The sequence below is a fragment of the Parasteatoda tepidariorum genome, chromosome 5 (genome assembly GCF_043381705.1).
Source record: "Parasteatoda tepidariorum isolate YZ-2023 chromosome 5, CAS_Ptep_4.0, whole genome shotgun sequence".
Lineage (NCBI taxonomy): Eukaryota > Metazoa > Arthropoda > Arachnida > Araneae > Theridiidae > Parasteatoda > Parasteatoda tepidariorum.
The window spans coordinates 30,192,580-30,220,269 of NC_092208.1; the positions used below are offsets into that span (position 1 = coordinate 30,192,580).

Sequence of the window (27,690 nt, forward strand, 5' to 3'; positions counted from 1 at the left end):
CCAATATAATTTAAAAAGTAATATTACTGATATATTTGCTATAAATCACATAACAGTATTTATTAAAAGAAATGAAATATTAATGTATATTCTCAGTAGTTTTAATTTGCTAAACCAAGTAGTTTTTCAAGTAATAATTGTCTCTTATGTGAACTGAGGAAAAATATCATTTCCAACTTTATTTTTTCAATTGGTAATTTTTATTTTCACTAAATGTTAAGTATCAATGTAGTCGTTTTTGTAATAATAGATTAGTACGCAATTGTTTGTCAACACATTATTTATTACCTTTAACTGTCTGGAATTTATTATTAAAGGGCTGCGCTTGCGTAAAATTTACTATCGTGGAAATTCAGCTTTTTTGCCTTTTGGCTAATCTCATCCCTGGAAAAAGAGTTCAATAACTGTGCTAAAAAAATTGTGCACTTTCTTTTGGAGCTGTTGAGAATTAGCCTAAGCTTTAAACATTTGAATTATTACTGAGCAGTAAGTTACTACTTGAACTATAGATAATGAAATTTTTAAATGTAGTACAATATATTAATAAAAAACTTCTTATTTTCATTCTTTTGTAATTAACAAATGTTATTATTTTCTTTTTCTATCCGAGAAAATCTAATTTAATTGCAGTTCCATAAAAAATGCTTTCTGTACAAGAAATTTAGCACAATTTAAGGAAAATATTTCTTCTAATTGAAGTAGTAATTATGCACCACTATAACTAATAACTCTTTAATGAGCTTAACCTGAAATTAAACTTAACCTGAAATACTTCAATAACTAAGCAAGATAATTAAAATGTCCTTTATTTAAAAAAAGTTTATTGTTCAATGCAACTTTGGATTCTAGTTCAATATTATTTTGTTTTGATGTAATAAATAGTCTACAAACTAATGCATTCAGTTTAAATTTGGCCCTGCTTTATCTGGAGATATTATGTTCTGTTGTATTAATACAAACCTAAAAAATATCTTTGTTTAGATAAGAATTTTATTTTATTAATTATAGTTTTTTTAAAAAAACTTTTATTCCTTGCATATATTTTGAAATTTATAATGACTAATTTCAAAGCTGTTCTTGGCGTGCTCTGTTGTCATATGAAGCATTGTTTTCAGTGGGTAATATGCTATTGTTGTGAGCTTCTAACAGTTATTAATGACTGTTTAAAAAGATGCTGTACCATCAGAAAAATTTTAAATTGCAAATTTTATTTCACCTTTATAATTTATTTAAAAGATAGAAAAAGCAAGTTCAGGTAAACTTAGAGTGGGGTGGGTCATGAAGTTTCAATTGCTAAGAATTACTTGATCCTAAGTTATCCTCTCATAATTTGTTTTCACTTTGAGATTTGCATGAATTCACTTTTTATATACCTAGAATTTGTGATAAAAATTTTCTCCCGCAATGTAGCATCCTCTTTAAGTTTTGTTCATTGTTATCCCTTTATGCTAACTATAAAAATGGGGCAAAATGAAAGAAAGCGACCCATTTATGATCTAATTTTTTAATGTTTGAAGTTACTTCATCATTGCATTGTTTGGGCTCAAAGAAATACATAGAAATTAAAGATATTCATCAATTTTATTCTATATTTCAACAAATTGGCAATTTTTTAAAAACCTTAAAACTTTTTAGATATTTAAGCTATTTCTCCATGTTAAAGTTCAGACAAATTTTATCAACAAGCTGGTATATCTAGTTTAAAATTAATGCTTTGCACTTAAGCAATTGAAACTGTGATTTTTATATTTTTCTTTGCGAAAGAACTTCGGATAATAGACTTAAATGCTTTTTTTTTATCTGACTGAAATATCTTAATTGTTCTTAGGTTAGTGATATTTGTTGCTATAATTTTTTTTCCTTTTTCATATCTTTGCTAGATTTAAGTAAAATACTAACATTTATTTATGGCTATTTTAACAATAAAGTCTTCTAAGAAACTAACAAATATACTCTATTCTTTATTAGACCAAGAAAATTGAGAAATGCTTAGAGAAACTGCTTAGGGCCCTAGAAAAAGACCGCCGACACACCCTCAACCATTATCGCCACCTGTTGAATTCTAATCTTAAACAGGCTCTGAATGAAAAGGAAGCCACACTTGAGCACCTAGACAGCCTTAATAAAATAGCTAATCAGAGCCTTTCTATGTTGGATAGAGTTCCCAATGTTGCTGAGAAAATTAGGATGAGGATGGGTAAGATTTTTCATTCTTCTTTTATGTGTTAAATAGATGTATTTTAGAAAGAAAAAAAAATTTTTAAAATCTAATTACTAAAAAGTGTTTGTTTTGGTAAAACAAAACTTTTGTGACAAGTTTCCACTAATCATTAAAACATTAGGAAATTAATAGGAAAAATACAATGTAATAACGCTTAATTAAAAATGTTAAAATGCATTAAGCAATTTTTGTGCTAATGACGTATATCTGTCGATATGACAAAAATACACCATTTATATGTTGTGCAGTGGCGGATCCGCCCCCCCCCCCAAAAAAAAAAAAAAAATCTTNCAAAAAAAAAACAATTTGCAAAAAAAAACTAATAATTTTTTTAATAGTTTACAAGGGAATTTAAATATTTTAAAAATTATTTAAGGGGGCATATACATCTAGGTAGGTCGGAAAAATCGATTTTTTCTTTCATCTAATTATGTTCTTCACTGTTCACGAATCATAATCCAAAAGATTAAAACGAAATTCGTCATAGTTTCATTGTAAACCTCAATAATGTTGAAGCGCGCTGAGTGCTCCCAGCACGCTTCAACTGGTTTAACCAAAGATTGTATAAAGGTGAAGATGGGAAACTCGTAACTAAAATTTGGCACCATGCTTGAATTATTTATGTATTGTTCTATTGTTCATTATGAAAAAAATAAATGCGAAGACTAGTGTTAAAAACCCCCAGTTTTTTTTCCCTTTCAAAAAAAATATTTAAAAAAATTAATTGTGTGGGGGGGGGGATCTGCGTCTATGATCCCCCCCCCGGAAAAATTTCTGGATCCGCCCCTGATGTTGTGGTAAATAATTATCACATTATGCCTGCATTTGGTCAGTGAATATATGTTAATTTGCAAACTTATAACCGTCGTTGACCAGCCGACCAAACTTTTGGGTTTACGACTACTAATGTTCAATTTTGTAGCCTTGTTATTTTGAACCCAATCCAGAAAAAAAGGAATTCTGGACTAAATATTGGGAGAAATTTGCCTTCATAACGGACTTTTTAATGGAACTAACCTGCATTAGCGTTACATGGAGTGGAAAACCTCCCACAGTTAGCCTGACAGCAATAGGGACTCTAACCCATGATCCGTCTACCATTGTGGAAGTTTTACGTCAGCACTGTGGTCGTTGCAAGCAGGATGCGAAATTTGTATCACCCAGCCATCGCTGGGAATCGAAACTGGTAATTTGTAAAATTGAAAATGTTTTATTATATGAAGTATTTATTGTCCTGACGTGTGAGTTGATGTTAATTAATGGATGCTGTTATTAATAGGTCAGTGCCAATATAGCGATTGTGGTGTACCGACAACCAATTAGAGAATATTATCATTTTTGATGCATAAAAAATATTTTTCTTATTGTGTTGATATTTTAGAAGCTTTTAAATTTTACCTCTGAGTTTCACGCTATCAAATTTCATATCTTACTCATTCAAATGAGTTATATTTTGTTGTGGTTTTATAATCCATTAGTATAACATTTCAGTTTATTTTCTATTATTTTTTAATTTTTATTTTTGTGTGGATTCTAATGACTTATGTTTTCTGCTTTCTTTTGATGACTTCCATGTTGTCAGTGCTGACGCATGGAGGGAGACCAAAATTATCAAATAACTACCTTTTTTTAAGCTTTTGTAAATAGTTTTTTACTTGTTCTTTGAAGAAAATGGAGTGTGGGGTTTAAGTTAGCTGTTCTAAAATTATGATTTTTTTTAACAGTTGCTGTTTGGCATCATTTACATGGATTAGGACCCAAAGCAGCTATCACACGTGATGTAGATGAAGCTATTGTGGAGAAATATAAGGAAGAAGTTACTGAGAAGCAAAAGGGTAGGTTTCCTAAAAGGCAGAAACTGATTATATTATTGTAAATCTCATAGAAACCTGGTAACAATCTATCGTTAAGTTCTAGGGATCAGCAGTATAAAATTTAACAATATTTTCCCATAGTGAAATCATCATTCGTTAATGCTTTTAAATTTTAATACTTTTTATTTTTTAAAACCTTTTTAGAAGGAATTAATTAATTAAAGAAAGCCGATTCTATTTCTTTTCTCTACTGTTTAATACTGACACTTGAGTAACAACTGAATAATTGGATGATGAATTCCAAATTATGAATATTTATTTTTATCCTTGTATTATAATCATCTTATTATTATAATTGGAAATATATTGTAAAACTTACAAACCTTTCTAACAACTCAAAATTATCAAACATTGATTTTCATATTTATCTTATTTAAATGACATTTTACTATTGGTTTAAAAATTCATTATCGCGATTCATAGTCATGTGAGTTTAAAATCCAATGTCTTGATTCGTATTCCTGTGTTTTTAAAATCTAATATTGCTATTCTTATTTTCTTGGTTGTAATATCAAGCATCAATTTTCATATTTATGCATTATTTAAAAACTACGCTTTGCGATTCATATTTACACGATCTAAATTTATGCCTCGGAATTCCTATTTACGGGATTTAAAAACTCAATATCACAATTCACCTTTGCATGAATTTAAAATCCAATGTCGTGAGTCATTTTCACGTGATTTTAAAATCCAATATTGCAATTCTTGTAAGAAGTAACTTTCTTATTGAATAAGTTAGTATAAAAGAGTGATATTCTTCATTAGTAGCTAATTTATTGGAAATGTTAATTCAAAATTTATGTTAAATATGAAACATGTGTGGTTTGTAAATTGATATCTTGACATCGATTTTTTGACATAAAAGTTTTAGGGTTTTTTACTTTGTGTCACAATTACTCCTGCCTTTATCTGTCTTGCATTCACACAAACTTCAGAGCGAACTTTTATTTTAGAGACTCTTACTACCTTATTTAATAGCTTAGAAAAATCAGTTTTAATAAACAAAACAAAAAAAAAATGTTGCTCAAAATGTGTCTTCTTAAAAGAGATTACTAAAGAATTAATTAAAATTAGCAACACAGCTTTTTTTTTTTCATTTGTTGAAATTGCAATAGAACTTCATGTTTATTATAATTTCAAATGAAAAGAAAGGATCATCGACACTAGGTTTTCTTTACATTTGAAGCAATTATCACCATTACAAAACTTGTAAGTTTTTTGAAGTTTAAGATAACTAAGCTTATAAAGAAACTCATTCTGAGTTTTGAACTTCACAAATCAATAGATTCCCCAAATATAATTTACTTCTTAGACTAACCCAGTTTCAAGCTTGTGTGACAGCAAGTGTGTCTTTTTAAATGATTTTATAAAGATAAGAAATCAACAATTAGTTATAATTTGAACGCTTTTTTTTCTTCTTCTTGATATTAAAAACTGTTTTTTGATCAACATTATTGAAAAGTTATTTTGGCAGGGGAAAAAATTGCAGTTTTGTTATAATTCTCAAACTGCTTGGAAATACATAAATTTAAGCTTGTAGATTTAAAAGTTCATTTAAAATTGACTATTTGTGCAATATAGTGCTAAGTTATTTAATTAGTAAATGTCGTAAAATATCTTTTATGAAACATTTTATTTTCCTTTTATATTTAGAAAAATTGCCTCAAATTCTTTTACCAACAAAATTTTTTTTACTATCTATGCATTAATTTTATAATTTTGGTATTTACAATTTTAGTTTTTTTTTTTGTGAAACATAAACTAATATGTTTCCGTTTTAAAAAATGAAAATTTTTTTGTTCAAAATCTATGATTAAAATGTTCCTCAATTAGGAGCATGGATAAGATAAACCTGGAGAGACCATTGTATGCTAATTTTCTATTTTGGCAAAAATTTAATTTTTCAGAGTAAGTAGTATGTATTGGAGAAGTTTTTTGTATAAATGCTTGTTCCAAAAATGATTGGAACTTACTGTTTTGTGTAAGACTCTTTCTAAAAAATTTGGAATTGTTATATTTCAGAACGAGAAAGACAGAAGAAACTGATGGAAGAAAGGAGGCAGGAATTGAAAGAATTACGTGAAGAAAAGAAGCGAGTTATTGCCAATCATGGTGGCAAACTAGACAGAGAATTTGATCCTGAATCAATGGAAGATGAGAGCATTATTGAAAGTACACCAATGCCTCAGCCAGTAAAGTTGGCGGATCTGTCAGGTGTTGAACATAACTCTGTTGATCACGAAGATATTCCCGTACCCAAACTGGCTCATATACAGAACCAACCATTCCACCATAATGAAGTTGTAAGTAGTACAACTAATTTCTTAAAAATTTATTGATACTATAAATTAAAATATAAGGTAAATGATAATTATTTGATACATAAAAACTCCTAAAAGAAATTAGGTAACTAGTTTATGTTACTTGGTCAGTGTGCACGGTGAAATATGAATTGAGTGAATAACTTTTGATCTAATGATTGGTTTTCCATAAAGTCAAACCCCAATTTCTTGAACTCAAAGAGAGACACTAAATGTGTTGCGATGTCAAGAATAGAGGATTTCAAAAATCAACTATTTTTAATTTTAAATTTTTTAGGAAACCCTTCAAATTAATATTTGTATTCATATTTTAAAAGTTGATCAACAATTTTGCTTTATTATTTTATTTTACGTTGAGTGTCATTAATCTGTATCGTAGTCTACCTCTTCTAATATGTCTCCCGACGTTGTAACCTCTTTTAATATTTCTGATTCTGACTAATCACCACACATTGCAAGACTATTGTTTATTGTTACAATATCATCAATATCGTTTGAAATCATTAAATTCGAAATTCTTAAAGACTTATTTTTATATGTGTACACATTCTAATCTACTTCTTTGGATGATTCAGGTATTCAATGATTCATATCTTCAGCTTAATTATTTAATCTTTCAAGTATTTGCTATCTTATTCAATGTTTTCAAGAAATAATTCATCTTAAAAACTTCTTGAATAATTTTATGAAGTTTTAAAAAACATTTTGAATTCTTTAAAAATCAGGGGGAAATGGAAGAGCAAAAATATTTTGTAAAATTAATCGTCACCGCGAATTGTATTCAGATATTAGCGGTTTCCTTTCATTATCAGCATAACAAATGTCTAGGGAGTTCAGATTTTTAAATGATATCAAGAATTCGTATTATTGTAGATCATGATGCCTAGGTTTGATTGTGATACGATATTATCTTAATGATTTGGGTTTTATAATTAAGTTACTATACTTTTAACACTTAATTATTATTTAAGTATACTTTTTATTTGCTTAATTTGTTCTATAAATATAATAAGGTATGTAGAAAGCAAAATTAATATTAACTTTTAAGTTCTACCATTGGAATACTGCTGAATCTCTCGTGAGTTCTCTAGATCAATCATGATTTTGCTTCTAAGTTCACATTTCCTAGAAAATATTGGTACTCATTGTGGCTTGATAACAAAATATATCTTCAATTTATATTATAAAATATATCCTCAATATAATTGCAATTATATTTGCATTTTTTATGTAATTGAATCCAATTATCATGATTAATATAATAAAAGCACAATTTAATATGAACTATATTGAAAATCAAAAAGTGAAAAAAATAAAACACAAAAAGTTCTAAGTTAAAACAGCGCTGAGCTGCTAGTGTTATAACTGGAAGAAAAATATTTTTAAAAAAATGTAAAATAATACAAAATTCCTGACCAAAATCCAATCTCTCTATATGAAATTGTTAATTGTGCCATTTGTTTTGTAGACATATTTTGTTAATTTTTCCATGATGCTGTCTCTCTATATGAAATTGTTAATTGTGTTATTTTGTTTTGTAGACATTTTCTGTCAGAAAAGAAAGCATGGAGAGACTGAGATGGAATGGAAGTGTGTACATTACTTTGGCCTTTGCTGGTGTTGCACTTCTCACTGCAATGATTGTTGGCATAGTCCTGCTGCGGCGACACTCGCATCGCTCCCCACATGGGCAGGGATTTGTTGAAGTGGACCAGGCTGCAACCCCTGAAGAGAGGCATGTAGCCAACATGCAAATCAACGGTTACGAAAACCCAACCTATAAGTATTTTGAAACCCAGAGCAATTGAAGATTTATTTTTAATGTTTTACTTTACACCACTAACCGAACACTTAACTAGCATTTTAGTCGTTGCCAGTTTTAGTAGGGGGGATTTATTATATGAAATATTTTTTATTTTGTAGTTTGATAGCTTTCTTGCTAAATATAGAAAGTCTATGAAAGGAACATTACTTTTAATGGTGTGACAAAAAAATTCTTTTAATCTCTCGATTTGAATTTTAGAAGGAATTGTTTTGCTGAGTTATGTGACTCAATATGATACTTAACGCATTTTTTAAAAATTTTTGTTTCCTCTTGTTTGCATTTTTATTAGATTCATTATAGAAACAAATTAAGTTGATTAATATATTTCTCATTAATTTTATTTGCTTGTTTCAAATGTGTTATCTAAGTAGTACATCATATTTAATAATTTTAATCATAAATTTCATCTCAAATATCAAGCCTTTATTTTAACTTGTTTTTTGTTCACTATTTGTATTATTTTAGTTTGTATATTGATTGTATAAGGAGAAAGTATTGTGAGAAAATTGATTTGAATAGATCAATTGATATGGATTATGATAAATATATATTGCTGTACACCTGTGTATTGCTATTTAATTAGTAGTATCCTAGAATATTAAGGCCAATATTTACATTCCTTATCTTTATTTGTGCCATGTACCTGCTGCGGTTTATATTCGTTAGTTGGCCCACAAGCAATAGCGGCATTGAATTTTTACATTATGTACATATAGAACATTTCATGTTATCATGTCACATTTTATTTAGCTTCTTGTCCTGTGAGAAAATCTGGAATTGCAAATGTGTCATCGCTGCCTTCATTATTCTTTAATATTTCTAACTCTCAGATTACTAGTATTAAATAAAAATTGATGACATTTGTGCACTTTCTTTAAAGTAATGATCAAGTATTCGCTGGGATTATATAAGTAAATATAAACGGTAATTTATATTTGCAATTCTGCTTCCTCACAGGCATTTAAAAACAACAAATACTTTAGAAAAAGCATGGAAGTATACTTTTAAAGTTTCGTTTATTTAGTGAGCCAGCGATTCTACTATCTCACAAATATATTTAATAAACCTCTAACTCCCATTTTGTGGTATTTTGTAATCTATTGACCTACCGTGTTGTCCTGTGCATGTTAACTGTAGACATTGTATTAATGTGTAAGTTTTATACGGACTGTAATAACAATCTTCCATGTGCAGTATAAATAAATTAGATTTTGCTGTAAGGAAACCCTTTTTCTTGAAGAATAAAAATTTTTGTTTAGAGAAGTTTATCATTAACCAAGGAGGATCTAGTTTGTTTCTAGCTAACTGGTGATATTTTTGAAACTAATAAAAAGCTAGGTTACAAAGTGTACAAAAACGCTGTCTTCGAATATTTTTCATTACACGTTTTTGTATACATTGATGTGTTTGAATCTATATAACTAAAAATGCGGGAGGACTTTTTAAGCGTTCCCAAGTTAGATTAAATGATGTTTAGCTTACTTTTATAGTTCTCAAGGTTTAAGTAATTGTATCATAATGTTCTTAATAATTATTCTATATTCTGAAATAAAAAATTTATTAGTGATTAAAATTATGAAATTAAATAAAAACCTTTCATAAGGTTGGTTATATCGTAGAATTGAAGTTATACAATACTGCACTGGTGAGCTTTGCTGTGACGTTTAAATGTACAAAAATAAAATTGTCAAGCTTAGTGAATTCATCAGTTTCTTGTAAAATTGTATTTAAGGCTTGCACATATCAGTATCGTATTGCCCAGTGTAATGTTGCAATATTTGTTTTCCATTATATTAACAATATTTATGCTTTGCTTTTGATAAATTCATGTAACAACTACTTAAAGGCCTGTTGTAAACTACCTGCTGCAGTAGAATATTACTGCTGCATGGTAGTAAAAAATATTAAAAGATGAATTTTTAAGTTAATTGAAGTAACAAGTACTGTAGTGCACAAAATGTCATTCAATATGTGGTAAATTCTAAATAAAGGATTAATGATAATGTCTTTTTTTTTATTTTTATAATTACAAAATTTAGGATTATATTTGCATCTTTATGGATAAATAATTTTTAATTTTGCTGCATTTGGGAGTGGCAGTAATGCATATTTATAGAGCAGCATAACTGCCAACATGGATAGGAAAAAATCCAGTAGATTCTACGCAATAACACACATTTCATGATAATTGTTTAATAATGTACCAAATATTTCACACATGGGGAATTTTAGGGATTTTTATAGTCATCGAAATAGAAAAACTGCAGTATTTTCCAGTCATGATTGACACTAAACATACTTGAAATCTTATGTATTATGTTTACTCATAGTTTCGAATATTAATAGGCATTTAATTCATCAAAGACAGTTAAAAGATTTTTTTAAATTAATTTAAAAAAAGAGAGTTCTGAATAAAAAATAAATGAACATTTTTGAACAAATAAAGTTTTGAACTGATTTCTATAAATGAGGTTCGCTTCATTATGTATTAATAGTTCTTATTTAATTATTCCAGCATGCAAGCAATAACCAGTACTGAAATTTTATTTCAATAGGTATTTTTTTTAGGAAACTTGCTCATTTTTAGGCAATTTTCTAAAATGTACAAAAATCGTGAGAATTTTATTTAAACCAGTAGACCAGGAGAAACTGGCAAAATCCAGTAGAGTTGGCATCTATGGAGCAGTAATTTTGCTCTATCTATGAATCAATTTTCAATAACCACAGAAGACATCTATTCATAATAGAAAATCAAAATGTATCTATTTTTATAACTAATATTAATTTTTTGGAGTAAATGTGGCACTAAAAATAACTTTCACTAGGAACAAATAAATATATAGATATTAAATATATTTCTTTCCATTTAGATCTTTTATTGTTTTAGCAGTTTATTTCAAAATTTAATGAAAATAGCATAACACTTTCTCTTAATGTGGGTATTTTAATACAGTTATAGGTAAAATAAGGATAGTATTACTACTTTAAATCAAGATTCTTAAGAGGGAATTTCTTTTTATTTTAAAGGCATTCTAATTTGGGATTATTTATATAAGTATTTTTTAAAATCTAAATTGGGGTTATAGATATTTTAAAAATTTCTGACTTATGTTAGCATTCATGTCTTAGCTAAATTAGAAATTAATGATTTAGAAATTTCATTTTAAACATGACACTCCGTTTATTTATAATAGCAAGAAATTAATAAAAAAAGTCTAAAAGAGAGAATTTTAAGTAAACTTCTAAATTCAAAAAACTTATTATAAATAACAAATGCATAAAGAAAGATTTTTTTTATTTAATAATGAGAAGGAAGTTCATCTTCAATAATCTACTGTATTGCAATATAAAACATAAATGGAAAGAAAAAAAAGTTTAATGTATTGCCATATTTGTATAAGCATTATTCTGCAAAAAAATAATAATTTTTTTATCACTTTCCTGAAATTTTATTTTAGCGTTGATAAGGTCTTGGGAAGGGAAAGAATAGTTATGAAGCTGCTTTTCTGAAAATTTATTGTGAAGCACTTGCATTGTTTTTTAATTGCACAGCAGTAATCTGTTGCTTACTTTTAGCATGTTTTTAATAATACATTTTAGTTAGCACAAGTTAAATCAGTGGGGAGAAGTTTCAAGAATTGTGAGACAATACGACAAATGAGTTAGTATAATGATAGCCACTTAAAACTTTTTTACAGTTGTTATTTTCTTTTTGTCATCAGTTCTTATTAAATAAAGAAAGGTTAAATCAATGGGATGCACGTGCTATGTACCAATTCAGTATGGAAATATGTACCAACATTAAAAAGGATACATATGCATTTTTTATTTTGGACAGGAGATTTCGCTTATCATATACAAAATTTTAATAAGTCTATTTTTTTCACTTCGAAATTAATCAATTATGCTTGTGAAAAAGTTTGCTTTAAGTTTAAAAATATTTGTTTTTCATTATTCGTATTTAAACTGCTTAATAAACTTCACAATTGAATATTTATTAACATTTCATAAAATTGACAAGACATGGTAAATTATTTCATACAAACACATCTTATAAATGTTCTGTTTATACATAAGCTCTTCCAAATTTTAACTGGAATAATCAACACAGTAAAATACACATAGGTAGTTTTATATTGATAATACATTTTAAAACAGTCTGGCAAAAGTGTTATACAATAACAACATAACTTTAAAGAACAAACAACTACACTTACAATCACAACTGTTAACACAACATCTAGCAAACATTAATTTACTGAGCATTTCTATTTTAAAACTTTATAAGAGTTAAACATGAAACGGAATCATTGGATTGGATTGAAAGTAAAGTAACATAGCATGAGAATCTGACATGCTGCACCAAAATCGATAGTTAACAGTCATGTAAACAACATTTTAAGCAAAAAATGAAAAGAAAAATAACTTAAATATTTCAGGCCCACAATACCCATATTCGGGAAAGGATAAACACCCAGTGGGTTGTAATTTTCTTGTCTCTCTTTATCTGCTTTAAAATGCATTTTTATTTAGTTACTGAATTTTAAACATCAATTAAATTATTCATAAAGCATGTAACAATATTTTTTCTTCAACTTTTCAAAACTGCTTAAGTGAAGTGGACTTGGCAAGTTTTAATTACTTAGCAGAAAATTAATTTACTATAACTCCTCAAAGTGCTTGAATCTTAAACTTTCAATTACTAAGCAAATAATTTAACAATATCAGTTGAATTGTGAAATAGGGTTCACTCGTATCTCTGTATGTTTTTTTTCTTTTAAATTTATTATATAGCTTTAATAAACTTGACAACTTTTCATTACAAGTGATTTACACTCTTATTTAAAATAAAACTGTATTATATGAACTAGAGCACCAAGTTTATGAAAAGGAAAAACTTACTCCGAAAAATGTATTATCTTAAGAATATTCTTTTAAATGTTTCTAACACTGTTTATTTCTATAAAATGTCTTTCAAAAATCTCTTAAATGGACTTAACAAGTTTTCATACCTTAAGTTTTTATTACTAAGCAGAAGTATTTTGATATCTTAACAGGTAAACAGCTTTAATTCAGTTTGTTACACAGTAATTCAACATCACACACTTAACAGTAATTGTACAAATGTTACGAAAGCACCTTTACAAGCAAGTCAAACAAAAGCAAATCATAATTATTAGATCTATTTCTCACCATAAGTTTTTTTTTTAAAATTCATTTAAAAGTTCAAATAAAATTGGTATAAAAATATCAATTTTTAAAGAAAACGGAGACTGATAGAAAAGATTCACATTCAGGCATAAGAGTTTAAGGAAAGAAAGTACGAGAATAAATTTGAAAAAAATTGAGACTAGTATTATGTTTGCTAGAAATATATAACCAATTATATTATAGTTTAAATTCCACTTATTTAGGGGGATATCATATTTTATATTATGTAGTAAACACAGCAAGTTTATAAATAACTTTTGACGAAGGCATGAATGTATTATAAAGGAAAAGGTTATAATATATAGCATTTAAAAAAATTTTGAAAATCTTTGAGAAATGAAACATTAGTTTTTTATTTTATTTATTAAATTCTAAATTAGTATATATAAATAAAACTATTGATATAAATTTGGATGACTAAGTTTTATTAGTTTACTTTTATAGAATCTATATCAAGATTTATATTATAGATATTATTTTTATAGAATCTGTAATATAGATCATACATTAAAAAATAGAATAAGACAGAAAAATTTTGGCAGTAAAGTTATTTTACAACATCCCTAGAAATATAATAAAGAATTTGAAAATTATTAAAAAACAGGAAAAAAAGTGGGAAAATTTTAAAACTTTACCAAACTATTTCACTAAAAATAGCACATTAAATTATATTAATAATATTTGCATTGCATATCCAGATCTTCAGAAAATATTACATATGACTTAAACATTAACACAAAAACACTTAAACATGAAATATGTTATTAAATAAATTCACTAGAAAAGAAATTAGGTAAAAATGATTTTCTTTAACACTTTTTAATAATGTATAAAGTAGTCATAGTTATTATACCTTAGGAATGCACAACCTGTCTCTTAAATAGTTACTGAACATACTGCCCCAACCAACCAAAAGTTAACTCAAAAAACTACACAGTGTAATAAATATTAGAATATATTTTTGAAACTGATCTCAATGTACTTTGAAAAAACATCAAAATAATTGTAACATTCCAAAATATAAAGGTACAAATCCAAGATGTCAAAAGATTTAATATTTGTGGATTGATTTTATTAAAAAAAAATTTCTTAAAATTTCTTTTTTACCAAAAATAGAGATAGTATATAAAAATTAAAGTGATATAATAATAAAAGTTAACCCAGATAAATGATCAAAAATAATGAGAATTATTTTTCCATAGGAAGTTAAATACCTAATTTAATTTCATTAAAAAACTTCAAGTGATTTTTTTTTTTATTATCTTAAACCATCATACATTTTCAAAACATCTTTTACTTGAAATTTATGGTATTTTACCCAATTATAGACTTAATTATCTAGCATCACCAGTTATATTCAATTACAGAACACCACTTAATGTAGATTTCAGTGGAGATGCGAGCCCGTGAGAGTTAACAATAATAAGAGAAGTGGCCACTGTATACAAGATTACTTTGAAAAGAAAAAGTATTAATTTTTTACAATATCAAACAAGAAAAATTATAAGAAGACGATCAAAATTTTTTAAAAAATTTCTATTGTGTAAGATAAAAACGTTAATAACAAAGCTATATATGAAGACATCGACATTGAAAAAGAAAGATTGAAGAAAAAGTTTCCTTAAAATTCAAGCTGCAGTTGAATTAACAAACATTTAATTAGTTAAAACAAATATTTATTTTCTGTTTAATTTAAATATATTTAACTAAATAAAATAAATAATGTAAAACTAGAATAACACTGTTGATAATGTAAAAGGAATGAAAACACACTAATTATAACTCCTTTAATTTTTTAATCTATTTAAATTCCTAAAACCACAATTCATTTTTACGTAGATTCAATAAAGAAATAATTAGCACCAAAAGCTAAACTGCAAACGATTCAAACAAGTATTTTAAAATAACGAAATCTATTGGTGTCATAGGTATAACTAGTCTGACAGGAGAAAAAAAAAGGAAAAGATCCTGGATTTCGAGGAATTATTTTTATGGGGAAAAAAAACCTCAGAAGAAAGAAAAATTTCTCGAAAAAGTAAAAATTCTCAGCAATTCCTTTTAACAAATTGGTTTTCAGTTTCTGAACATAATCTAAATATGTATCTCCACTCCAGAAAATCAAAAGTACTCGTACTTTTCCTAATAATTTTAATAAAAGTCATTAAGACATTTTCTCTTGGCTAGTAAGATTTACACACAAAAGGTTTTTAGAAGTATCCAGCTTGTCATAATTTACAACACTAAATATCATTTCTTAGAAAAGAAAATTGTGTAGAAAAAATAGTTTTTAAAAAAATGATTTTTTGTTAAATTCAATATCAAAATCCAAAGGTTAATTCTTTGTATACCCTCATTTCTTGTAACGACTGAAAGAAGGTTGACTAGATGGCTGTCGATTAACGCTCCGTTTCTTCGAATCATATTTGGAAGGGTTTCCCATAGCCTTTGAGGTATAATTTTCATTTCCCCACCCATCTACTTCATCATTCCAGTTGCATTTTATTCCATTAGAATCTTCGAAGTCCCCCCATCCGTTGCTTTCAGGTTTGACAGCAATTGGTTCTTTGGCAGAAACAGTTCCATTCCAAGAAGCTCCTGAATTAGAAAAGTAAGAATCATTTGTATTCTTGTTGCCAATATTATCTTTACATTCTGCAGGATCAACAGATGAACTTGCATGGCTGTTAACCGGCTTGCATGCTTCAGGCGTGAAGGAGGGTATCTGCTTGTTTGCAGGATTTCCACTGCGGGATTTGGGCATTACAGGTGGTGGTATAAAGTTATCATTATCACAAGGGTCAAGAAATTGCTGCAGCAATGAATCGGCATCATCGGGATCATATTTTAGAATGTGAGAGCTTGAATCCCCATCGTCATTTAGAGCAAAGCTTAATTTATTGTTTGGAGTATAGATTGGCGGATTTATTAATGGAGAATTGGTATCAATGTCACAATTATTAGGAGGAACTGGAGCATTTATAGTGTTGATGTCACAACTGTTATCTGTTGCGTTGGGGAAGGAACTACCATTTAAGCCTGGAGTAGAACACATCTGCGGAGGGAACATGCCTTGCGGCACAGTAGCCATACCCATCGATCTGTAGTACATTTCCATAGCTCGAAATTGACTAGCAAGAAAAGGATTACTAAGAAAAAGCATCTGCTGCATCAAGAGTGGATTCATTCCAGCTACCATCATTGGATTCATCCCAGGCATCATACTTGGATCTAATCCAGGCACCATACTTGGATTCATTCCAGACATCATATTAGGATTAATAAAGCCGCCTGTCATTGGGTGGATGGGAAGTAATGGATTAATAGGTGATTCTGAAGGGAGATCAGTTGGTGGCAACACTAAGGGTGAATTATTAAAGGGGGACTCGACTTGGTCATCATTAGATTTATTCAATTGCGATGTTTCATTTATGGTGATGTTATTCAAATTACTAGAGTGGGTATTAAGAGTTGAAGGCTCAACAAATTCTGGGGTCAAGTAAGATTCAATTGGTTTTGAAATGCCACCAAACTCAAGTGACTCAGAAGCTGGCTTTGGAGAATGGATATAAACAGAACTTGAATTGGTGGGAAGACTTTCATTCACTAATGAGTTCGATTCATTTAAAGACTCTGAGTTAATTGTGTTATGCTCATAAATATTTAAATTGGAAACATTTGAAGTAAGTACATCAGATTTTACAAAATCTGATGTTTTTGCAGCTGGCGCTGTTAAGTGGTCACCTGTTACTAAAGAATTATTTTTAGCTTCAGAACTTTCCTCCAAAATAGGACTAATTTGTCTGTTGAAATAAGAATTTTGAGATTCTTTAGCAGATTCATTATCCTCAGAGAGCTTCAGTTCGACCACTTCTTCCAATCCTTTATCAGAATTTATAAAAGATTTAGATTTTATAGAACTATTTTGCATTGTAAGCTTAGCTGGGCTTTGGGAAGCTACAGCTGAAAGATTTTCAGATTGTTCTTTAGTAACTTTATGATGGTATGCATTTTTATATTCATAGTCAGAGTTTTCTGTAGAATTTAGTAGGTTATTTTCACTTTTAGCATTTGCATTGGGTTTTCTAGAATAATCTGATGCCGATCCCCATCCTCCAAACAAATCAACTACTTTTTTAATATCTTCTGTTGATTTTTTGCCAGAACTAGATGACTTTTTATTATCTGCCTTTGAAATGCTTTTATCTATTTTATCAGAATTACTATTAAACTTATCACTAGTCACTTTAAATCCTACTGATGCAGGTTTCTTTTCATCGATTGAAGTATCTTCAAAATTAGAGTAATTCCTTTTATATCTAGCATCTGTATTATCAGAATTATTAGAATCTACACCATTATCCCAAGCATCCCATTCATCAGATTTTTTGGATGAATTCTTTGTCGATTGTTTATGTGATTTATCAGCGGAATCATCCCAATGATTGTCATTTTTGTAACTTGATGAATTTTTAGAAGTTTTTTTGCTACCAGAGTCAGAAGTATCGTTCCAGCTATTTTGTGATTTATCTTTTGAGTCAGCCTGATGATTACCACTTCTGAAACTAGAACCATTTCTAGCAGTTGAATTTTTTAAATTTCCTGAACCTGAATAATCATTCCAATCATCAGAATTTTTAGTGGCAGTTTTCATTTTATGTTTCTGAGATGTTTTAAAAGGAGAATCATCAAAACTATCCACACTGTTATAATTCGAAGAACTTTTAGTGGCAACGTTTTCTTTAGGTTTAGTATCCGAATAGCTATTCCAATTGCTTGAACTTGTATCATCAACCTCACCCCAAATACTTTCATAATCTTTCTGCTTTGAATTTTGTGACTCAGATTTAGTTGTTTCACGAGAGCAATCGTCCCAGATACTTTCGCAACCTGAAGTGTCTTTAGAAGATGAGTTGTTCTTCACTCCATAATTTGAATAATCATTCCAAGTATCCCAATTATTATTATTTGATGAATTATAATCTTGAGCAAAACCCTTTTGCTCAGCTGTTGCATATCCTTCTGATTGGAAATTACTATCAACATTGCACAAATCTTCAGGAACAAATTCTTTGAAGTAATCTGGGTCCAATTTTAACATTTCTTCTTGCATCCGATATTCTTCTTCTAATCGCCTGAAATATAAATTGCATTTTAAGAAAGATGCAACAGTAAGCTTCAAGCTTAAATTTCAACATCGACTACTGTGTAACCCTTTTTAAGGCTATAGTTATTATATTAATAACAAAAATCCCCACTTTTAATATACTTGTGGTAAACTTGTTAATATTCTTACTAGATGGTACAGTAGTTTGAATTTATTTAGTTAAATTGGCAATATGAAATTGCAATAACTAAGATATTAGAAAGGGTTACTTCATAACACTCTCAGGATCAAACTCTTTAAAAGAAAAATTTCGAAATATTGACAAACGCACTTTCAAAATAGGACATAACTTTGAGTGTTTCATACTTATCAAATTCCATTCTACTTATACTTCCTTTAAAAATATTACATGTTTTTCGGAGCACTCAACCTTTTCAATTGCATTTTGCCACAACCTTAAACTACTTTTGTGCTTTAATAATTAAACTAGTACAATAGCATATAAGTTAACAAACATTTTTAAGCTATTTAATTTTTTAATGTAAAAAAAAGAAATAAACTCAAAGATCAAGAAAATTTGCTCCCAATAATTTGATGTCAACCCAAATTTAATTTAAAAGCACATGCACTTTACATTGACAAAATAAAAACTGGCAAAATTTATTTTGTGCATTAATTTAGCAGGGATCAATTATTAGATAAAAATGCCAGAACTTTTATTAGAGGTAAGAAAAAAAGAAGAGGAAGTGGACAAAGAGTACAGATAATTGATTACAATAGAGAAACTTTGAATTACAACACTCAATTCATACGATTTAAAAAACGATATTTCAATGTACATCTAATTATTATTGGAATGCCATTAATTTATTGAAACAATAAATACCAATGATTATGACATTAAAATAAATGATAATAAATAAATTAGGTGAAGTATGATTTTCTTATCACATATTTACTTTATTTTTTACAAAATTAATTTTAAAATAACATAACATGAAATGTAAAATTACTAATATATAATACATGTGCCATAAAAACAAAATTAGAAAAAAACATTCATACTTTCGGTTTGCTTCGTCACTTCTCACATCAAGTTTACTCATTTCTAAAGCAATTTGAATCATTTTTTGCTCTTCAGCTTCACTTGTGGGTTGTAAACTTTTAACTTCTTCAAATTTTTGCTGGCGTTCTGTCCAGACGTTTCTTTGAGATTTTTTCTGAGAACCTCCTGAAATTATAGTATGGAACACAAATTAGCTTTGAATAATAAGTTGGTTAAAACAACAAAAAGCAAGGGGGGATATCACAATATATGTTAGAGGTGCACAATCTGTGACATATTGACAGTTGACGAGTGGTCACAAGGAGAGATTCTGAACAAAATGAATTATTTTAATTATTTATTTTTTCAAATAAAAAAATTGTCAAAATTTTTTAAAGTAATCCAGTAGGTTATTATAAATATTTCGAAATATTTATATTGATACAGAAATCAATAAAGGAAACAGTCTACAGGATTTGACACAAAATGGACAGGGATGATACACAAAAATAAAAAAAATAGTGAGAGTTTCGAAAGATTAAGTAAGAAATCAATAAAATAACATGCTTCGAGAAAAAACTTTTATATTCATTTACATTTTGTCAATTTTGGAATCCATACTATGGATTATTTCGAAAGCTAGAAGAGTGTGCAACACAAGGAGTAAATTGCACAATTTTGCTTTTTTTCTCTAATAAGTATTATGTCTTCTATAATTTTTTCTAGATACCTTCAGTTTTTTTTTATTTGATTGTAATAAAATTGAACAAAGCGCAATTGGTTCAAACATATGTGCAGCTTTTAAAATATGTGATTTTTTAATACAATCTTTAAAAAAATATGTGATATTGGAGTTTGATGTGCTTTATTTGCAATTCTGTCAATCTAAACATTTTCGCATTTTTTAAAAATTTTAATTCTGACATTTTTAATTCATATTTACTATGAATTTGATATTTTTTTAAATGCAATATAAATTAAATATGAAAGAAAAAATTAATAATTGGAGAAACACACAATCATTTTCAAAATGCTAGGATTTTACAAGTTTTGAGGTTAATCTATAGATTACATGCATTTTTTATAACAATCAATTAACGTAACAAAAGACATTTGTGAGTTTTCCACTTTTTAATGACATACAAAGGTCAATGGTTTTAACCTGCAAAAGTAAAGCAAACTAAAGTCGGAAGAACGGAAAAGGTCAGGTGGAGAAGAAACAGTAAGCAAGGGGAGAAAAAAAGTCCTAACTTGAGATAAACTTTAAAAACTGCTTAAAATGAAATCATTCAAATTTTCTTTAAAAAATTAAAATTGATTTTTCATTCTGTTTTGCTTTTGTATATAATCTTTTTTTAAAGACATTTTTATGATAGCACTGCATTTTTAAAAGCGTTACTGATAGACATCTCTTTTAATGTTTTATAGTAATTTTTTTTAATGAAAATATTATTTTTGGCATTAAAAGTTCTGTTTTAAGAGTTAAGAATATTTTTTTCTATTTTCTTTTCAACATTATAATTTTACTTTTTTTTTTTTTTTTTTAATATCAGTCACTCAAAATTTTTTTCATCTTAAATATTTCTAAGAATCTTAATATCTAATTATCTTTATTATCCTAAACATTTCTATTAAAGTTTTTTTTCTTTTACCCCAAACCAATAATACAGCTAAGTTCAGATTATTTTTTAATAATGACTTAAGCTATTTCTAAGAAAAATAAAATTTATTAATGATTTAAAAAAAAAATTGCTATTCGGTCGATAATACTCGGCCAAATCACTATTTGTTACATCCCTACTGTTGATATTCACGATTGTTATTTTTAGTAAGTCAGTTGTAATTAAAATTATCAAAGTCTTTCGAAAAAAATCAGGGGCACTCCATACACTATGGGTATATATATTAATACTGCAGATTAAATTAAACAAAAATCAAACATTCCAAATCTATATTGAATTCTTAAAGTTAAAAATCACTGCAAGTGTCATAAAATATTTAAAATGAACTTGCAAGCCTCTCTATTACTTCTTGAATATAAAATTGAATCGAAATTTATATAATTTTCGAAAACACTATGCTTACTCAAAGTCTTGTTTTTTTTCTTATTTTACAGATTTTTTTTTTAAAAAAATAGAAAATTGTACTACATGATAATGGTAGAAAATGAACTGAATTTTAAAAAAAATTTCAAATTCAAACTGTTAGCAAAAACCAATTTGATCTGAAACATTTCCTCACATCATCACCTTGGGAGCTACAGCCCTTTCAGAGACCTGGCCTCCTTCAAGATTTTAAACCATTTTCATTTGTTGGTTAAATTTTTCTTGCAGTCAGTTATTTTAAGTAATTTCAAGTCCTCTTCCACCTGCTCTCCCCACCTAGTTCTAGGTCTTTCCCTAGATTTCGACCCTTTCGGTTTTCCATCTAATAATTCTTAAATACTTCTTTACAACTCTAATCTCAGGATATGTCCAAGCTATTGGATTCTAATTCTTATACCTGTTACAATGTTTGGTTTATTATATTCACTATAAATCTCATTATTTATTCTGATCCTCCAATTTCCATTTTTACATATTGTGCTCAAAATCTTCCTTAGTTCATCAAATCAAGATTTTATTTATTTATTTTTTAAAAAAGCTATAGAAGGGTAAATGAATTTTCAGTTTTTATTTCTCGATTAGAAGTTTTTCTGATAAAGAGTTTGCTACAGATGTTCGTATCAAAGCTTTACAAAAAATTCAACTTAATAATGGAATCGAAGTAAAATACATAAGTTTAGCTAAATATTACCAAAAAATTAATTTTCGAATTGAAAATTAATCAAATCAATCATCAACCAAAACAGGGAACTAGTTTTGGTTGAATATAATATACTCATTAAAAAGGAGTAACATTTGATCAGATTTTAAATGTTCAGAAATAGTTGGTGAGTTTGGTATAGTTCTTAGAAATTATAACGTCTAAGATTATTAGGTTATAAATACAAAAATCAATATTTTTTCTAATTAACCAATGAAAGATCTCATCTTAACAAGCACACCGTTTTTCTTTCTCTTAGATTACTTGAATGACAATTTATGCAAAACTTACTTGAGTAATATTCTTTTCCTTTTCTTATTATGAATGCTTTATATTACCAGAGTAATTATCTGGCTTGCAACACTGTGCACATTAATACTCTGCCATTCAAACGTATAAGAGTTTTGAGATTACTAAGTTACATTGTATAGATAAAGTCTCATAGAAGAATTAAAATTTAATGACAAATAAATAGTCTGTTGACAGTAAACATGACAAAATAAATATTTGCAGTTGTTAAAAAAATAAACATTTGTAACTACCTTAAAACTAACATACATGTGAAAAAAATATAAAGGGGGTTATTTTCGAAAGGACTATAAACAGCTTACCTAAAGATGGAAAATCTTGCTCAATACTATTCCATAGTGTAGGAGTTTCTTTTTTCTTCCTCATAGATTCTTCCCAAGAATCTTTTTTATTCTATTAAAAACAGATATAGAATCATTAAAAAAAAGTTACAGTATAGATAAATTTCATTGCTTTATCTCATATAATTTTTATTCAATTCAGTACATATTATAATTGGTGAGAATTACAAATTTAGACATTATAATTTGTAAAAAAAAAAAACATTTTCCAGCTACAGGGTATCTGCTACATTTTAGATATTCAAATTCATGACTTTTCATGATTTTCCATGACTAATTCCAAGAAGTTTTAATGACTTAACGAAGTTGCTATTTTCTCCAACAAAAACGCAACAATAAATTAAAAAAAGCATTATAATAACATTATTCGAAATAGGCATAACCAAAACTATTATACTCTTCATATTTATAGATTTTAAACTTAAAAAACAGAGTAAAGAAAGAGTTGAAACAATAAAATAGTTGAAAAAATACAAAAGCAAAAAAAAAATTTCTGCAGAATTATATTCTAAAGATACTTTTCTTGTTCATCAGAAAGGAAAGAAATACTCCTGATTTTTCTGTTCATTTCGAGGAAAAAAAAATTCGCCAATAACTGGTTTGCTTCAACTAGAATTTAATTGATAAAATTAAAAAAAAATAATAATTCTTAAATCACAGAAGAGAGTTTAAAGGATAATTCGCTCTAGAAATGATATTTTTTCTTTCATTTTTTGAAAGAACAGGATAAAATCATTTTATATTCAAATAAAATATGACTGAGTGGTGATTTTGTTAGAAATTCAGATATTTGGAACAGGATCAAATTGAGGGGAGGGAGATTCTATTTTAAAAATTAGATTTTTCGGAGACCTAAATCTATGACTATCCATGATTTTTGTAAAAAATAGTAAAAATCATGACATTTCATGAAATTTTGTTCAATACCGAAATTCACGACTTTCCATGATTTTTCATGACTTTCCAGGAGCGCGGATACCCTGCAGCTAAAAAAGCAAACTTTTAAATAAACTTCTGGCATTATTACAATATTATCTCGTCAAGTCCAAAAAATAGATTTTTCCGAATAATAGGTGTTTAAGGTAAACAAACATCAAAACATCTGTAAGCAAAAATAACTAACTAACAGATGATAAATTAATGTAAATTTAATCAACAACATGTAAATCCACATGATTTTAAAACGCTCAATATTTTAATATGCCATTACATATAACGTATTGCTACTTCTGAATCATGCCGTTTAGTTAGCAATCCGTTGAAATGAATCCGAACACAGTGAATCTGCATGATTTTGTCAATCATTTTTTGGGTAGTTAGTAAAACGGATTTTCACTTGGTCTTTAAGATTTTAATATATCATTTCGTTCGACAAATTTTGAATGGCCGATTTTGCACTCAAATATTGACGATTCACTCGCAATCCCTTGAGGGTTTACGGTAACATTTTTGTCACTTATTTCCATAGATTTCCATAGTTTTTAATGCCACATTATCATGCACAGGAAATTTCGAATCGCACATATTAAGAATTACCTTTTTTTGCACTCGATTTATGACAATTTCCTTATTCATGTGGTTTTGCCAATGGCATTTATAACAATTTGGGATATCCACATAGTTCTTTAAATTTTGTTTTAATTTTTAATGAAATATTATTACAATCAAGGAATTCCAAATTGAGTTTTTGAATAATCACTTCACGATCGGTTTAGTTGTGACAATTTTATCTCAAATCTGCAATTTTTTCAAAATGTTAAATTTTTGCACACTCAGAAATTTGAGTGTGTGATTCTTGGCGGCAATAATCCTTTGATGCAAGACGTGAGAAAAAAGTGAAATTTCTTTTGCTGCAGTAATATGCTGGATTTCTAATTTTTTTTGCACATTATAGTGTAAATTAGATTAAAATCAAACAAAAATCAGAAATCAGGTAAAATCATAATGAAGCAGAAAAGCGAAGAATTCTCATTGGCTCATATTTTTTTAACAGATGGAAAGTAGAAAAATATTTTTTTTTAAAAGGAGAAAGTTTATTTTTTTCGTTTATTTTATTGTTTAAAAGTGTGCGGAAAAAGAGAGGCTTCCCATACACGGACGTCCAGATATAGAACTTTGTACTGGAATACTGTCTTTCATATTTAACAATATTTTAATATCTTTTTTTGTACAGTACACTGTTATCAAGGTCAGAAGTTTTCAAACTACAAGTCCACTGTAGCAGATCTGACATGTCAGGCACCTAACCCACCAAATTTCCATTATATTTTAAAGCTTACAATCTGAGTAAATTTTACAAAAAAAAAAACTTAATTATACAATAATTAATATATCTAATACAGGAGTCTAACTCAATTTCAAAAAATTGTATCAGGTTTCTTTTCAGGAAAATATAAGTTTGGTATCATAAAAAACTGATTATGAAACATGTAAAAAAAATTTTGTATCAGGAAAAAACAGTTTGTATCAGGTACAAGACAAGTTGTGTAGCAAAAAAAAAAAAAAAAAAAAAAACTTTTGTAGCAGATAAACTCAAATATAGTTTTCAGCTAGTGTTAGGTAAATTCAAGTTTTACAACTAAAATGAATACATTATTAAGCGAAAAATTCTGTGATGAAAGTTTCGGGATTGTAAAAAACTATAAGAAAATCAACAGCAAAAACTGCCCAAATAAAAATAAACCGATCGAAGCACCACATGTATTTTCACAAATTGAGTGTGTCAAAAAGTAATTCCTGAAATGTGCAATTTGAATTTCTCGTTCTCAATAAAATCGTACGAAAATATCAAGATATTTTTCTTTCACAGAAGTCCAAAACTAACAGTCTTAAGATCCGTACAGTTCTTCGAAATAAGCCGAAAATCATATGTAATTTGATAACGGAGAAGGAAGTAATTCATAGCCGTGGCAAAATTGATATTGATAAAAAAAAATGAAACAATATCATGAAATAATCGATGCACAGTTTCTAATATTATCAAAAAATAATCAATGCACAGTTTCTGAAATTTTGGCACAAGTGTGCAAAATAATACATTTGTTTCAGCTTGTATTACCATTTTTGATTAGGCGCAGATGTGGGATGCATTCTAAGAATATTGAACTATTTCATTGCTATGTTGATATAAAATTTGCCCAGAAAACTTACAGAATGTAAGATAATTATGTACCATAAACATCTTACTTGTGGGGTAGTTTTGAAAGAAAAATTTGATACACTTAAAAAATTTAATACATTTCAAAACTGCAGTGTATGATGACATACCTAATTGTGGGCAAGAAAAGAATAAATAAGAACTAAAATGAACATTCAAAGAAAACATTACCCATGCACCATTGCAGGCATTAGTTGGAGTCTGATCCCAAGTGTCCATGCTTGCATTTCTAGAGCTTTTGCTGCTTGCATTTGAACCCTCCCAGAGCTTTTTCTCACCCTAAAATTAAAATTAGTAAAATGAAACTTGGAGTATAGTTTGTCTAAAATAATCTTGCTAAATATTCAGTTATGCCAACAAAATTCTTTATTTTCTGTAAATAAAATGTTTCATTTATAAGGGTATATATTAAAAGAATTAATACTAAAAAGCTGAATTAGAGTTGTGAATGAGAATAGTTTTCTTAACTCTGTCATGTTCCTATTTCAAGTAAAAACAGAACATTTTGTTTTAAATTCATTGCAATAAATATTTTTAAGAAAATTTTTATGGAATAAAAAAACAACCATGTTTGAGAAGATTTATAATTTTCAAACCAATATATTTTTTATTAGTTCTGGGTGAAATATAAATAAATGGGTTTAAAACGATTTTTCAAAGGTATAAACACATTCCTATGGCCAGAAAATTGATACGCTTCCTTAAATAACAAATACTGATAAATTATTTATTCTTTCATCATTTATATATTTCTAATAGTAGTATTTCTTTTTCATCCTCTATCATTCTTAATATTATTCTCTATTATTATTATGATTTGATATTTTACTTTTATCGCAAATTAACAGTTTAAAACTGAAAGTGGTATTCTTTTATTATAAAATAATCCAGTATTATCACCTTATCAGATAATATTCTGTAAAAAAATATTGAAAAATTTAATGAAAAATCATATTGAAAACGGTATACAATTTTGAAATTATCACTAAACAGCAGTGTTTTCACTACAGAACAAGAATGCGAGAACCTCGCATATTTTTTTCTTTTCTCGCATTAAAAAATGATTAAGACGAGAAGTTCGCGCACTCTATTAATCAATTTTAAAATCCGCGAATCTCTCGAATTTTGGAAAAAATTTCGTCTTCCGCAAATTTGAATAAAATCCGCCATTTTGAAAAAGATATGAAAACAGCTACGACAAGTGTTGAGAAAAAAAAATGAGTCCTTTATAATAAGTTGTTTAAAGTTAGCTCCATTTTTAGCTGTAAATGAATTACCGAATTCCCTCCCCGACAATTTACAGCAATTTGTAAAAATTGAAGTGTGTGAAAACTATGCTGGAAGACCTAACAAGAAGTATGAACATGGAAATAACTTCAACGAACTTCACTATACTATAACAAAAATAATTGAAAAGCCTATAGTGGCAGATGTAGAGGATAGGCAAGTGCGTGCACAATGCTACAAATTTAAT

General features: G+C 27.8%; 2 protein-coding genes across 2 annotated transcripts in view; one reads left to right on the forward strand and one right to left on the reverse strand.

Annotated features, from left to right (window-relative positions):
- LOC107456233 (amyloid-beta-like protein) overlaps positions 1 to 10,247 on the forward strand; it is a 143,604-nt gene extending 133,357 nt beyond the window's left edge. The window contains exons 8-11 of the mRNA XM_016074055.3: positions 1,969 to 2,197; positions 3,946 to 4,056; positions 6,121 to 6,401; positions 7,961 to 10,247. Coding sequence (XP_015929541.1) covers positions 1,969 to 2,197; positions 3,946 to 4,056; positions 6,121 to 6,401; positions 7,961 to 8,227 — 888 coding nt within the window. The 3' untranslated portion in view covers positions 8,228 to 10,247. The remainder of the gene's footprint in view (positions 1 to 1,968; positions 2,198 to 3,945; positions 4,057 to 6,120; positions 6,402 to 7,960) is intronic.
- A 4,482-nt stretch (positions 10,248 to 14,729) lies between these two features.
- The window catches only part of LOC107445982 (dentin sialophosphoprotein), a 24,294-nt gene continuing 11,333 nt past the window's right edge, over positions 14,730 to 27,690 (reverse strand). The window contains exons 4-7 of the mRNA XM_071181221.1: positions 26,388 to 26,495; positions 23,021 to 23,111; positions 19,625 to 19,790; positions 14,730 to 18,587 (exon numbers count right to left, since the gene is read on the reverse strand). Coding sequence (XP_071037322.1) covers positions 15,806 to 18,587; positions 19,625 to 19,790; positions 23,021 to 23,111; positions 26,388 to 26,495 — 3,147 coding nt within the window. The 3' untranslated portion in view covers positions 14,730 to 15,805. The remainder of the gene's footprint in view (positions 18,588 to 19,624; positions 19,791 to 23,020; positions 23,112 to 26,387; positions 26,496 to 27,690) is intronic.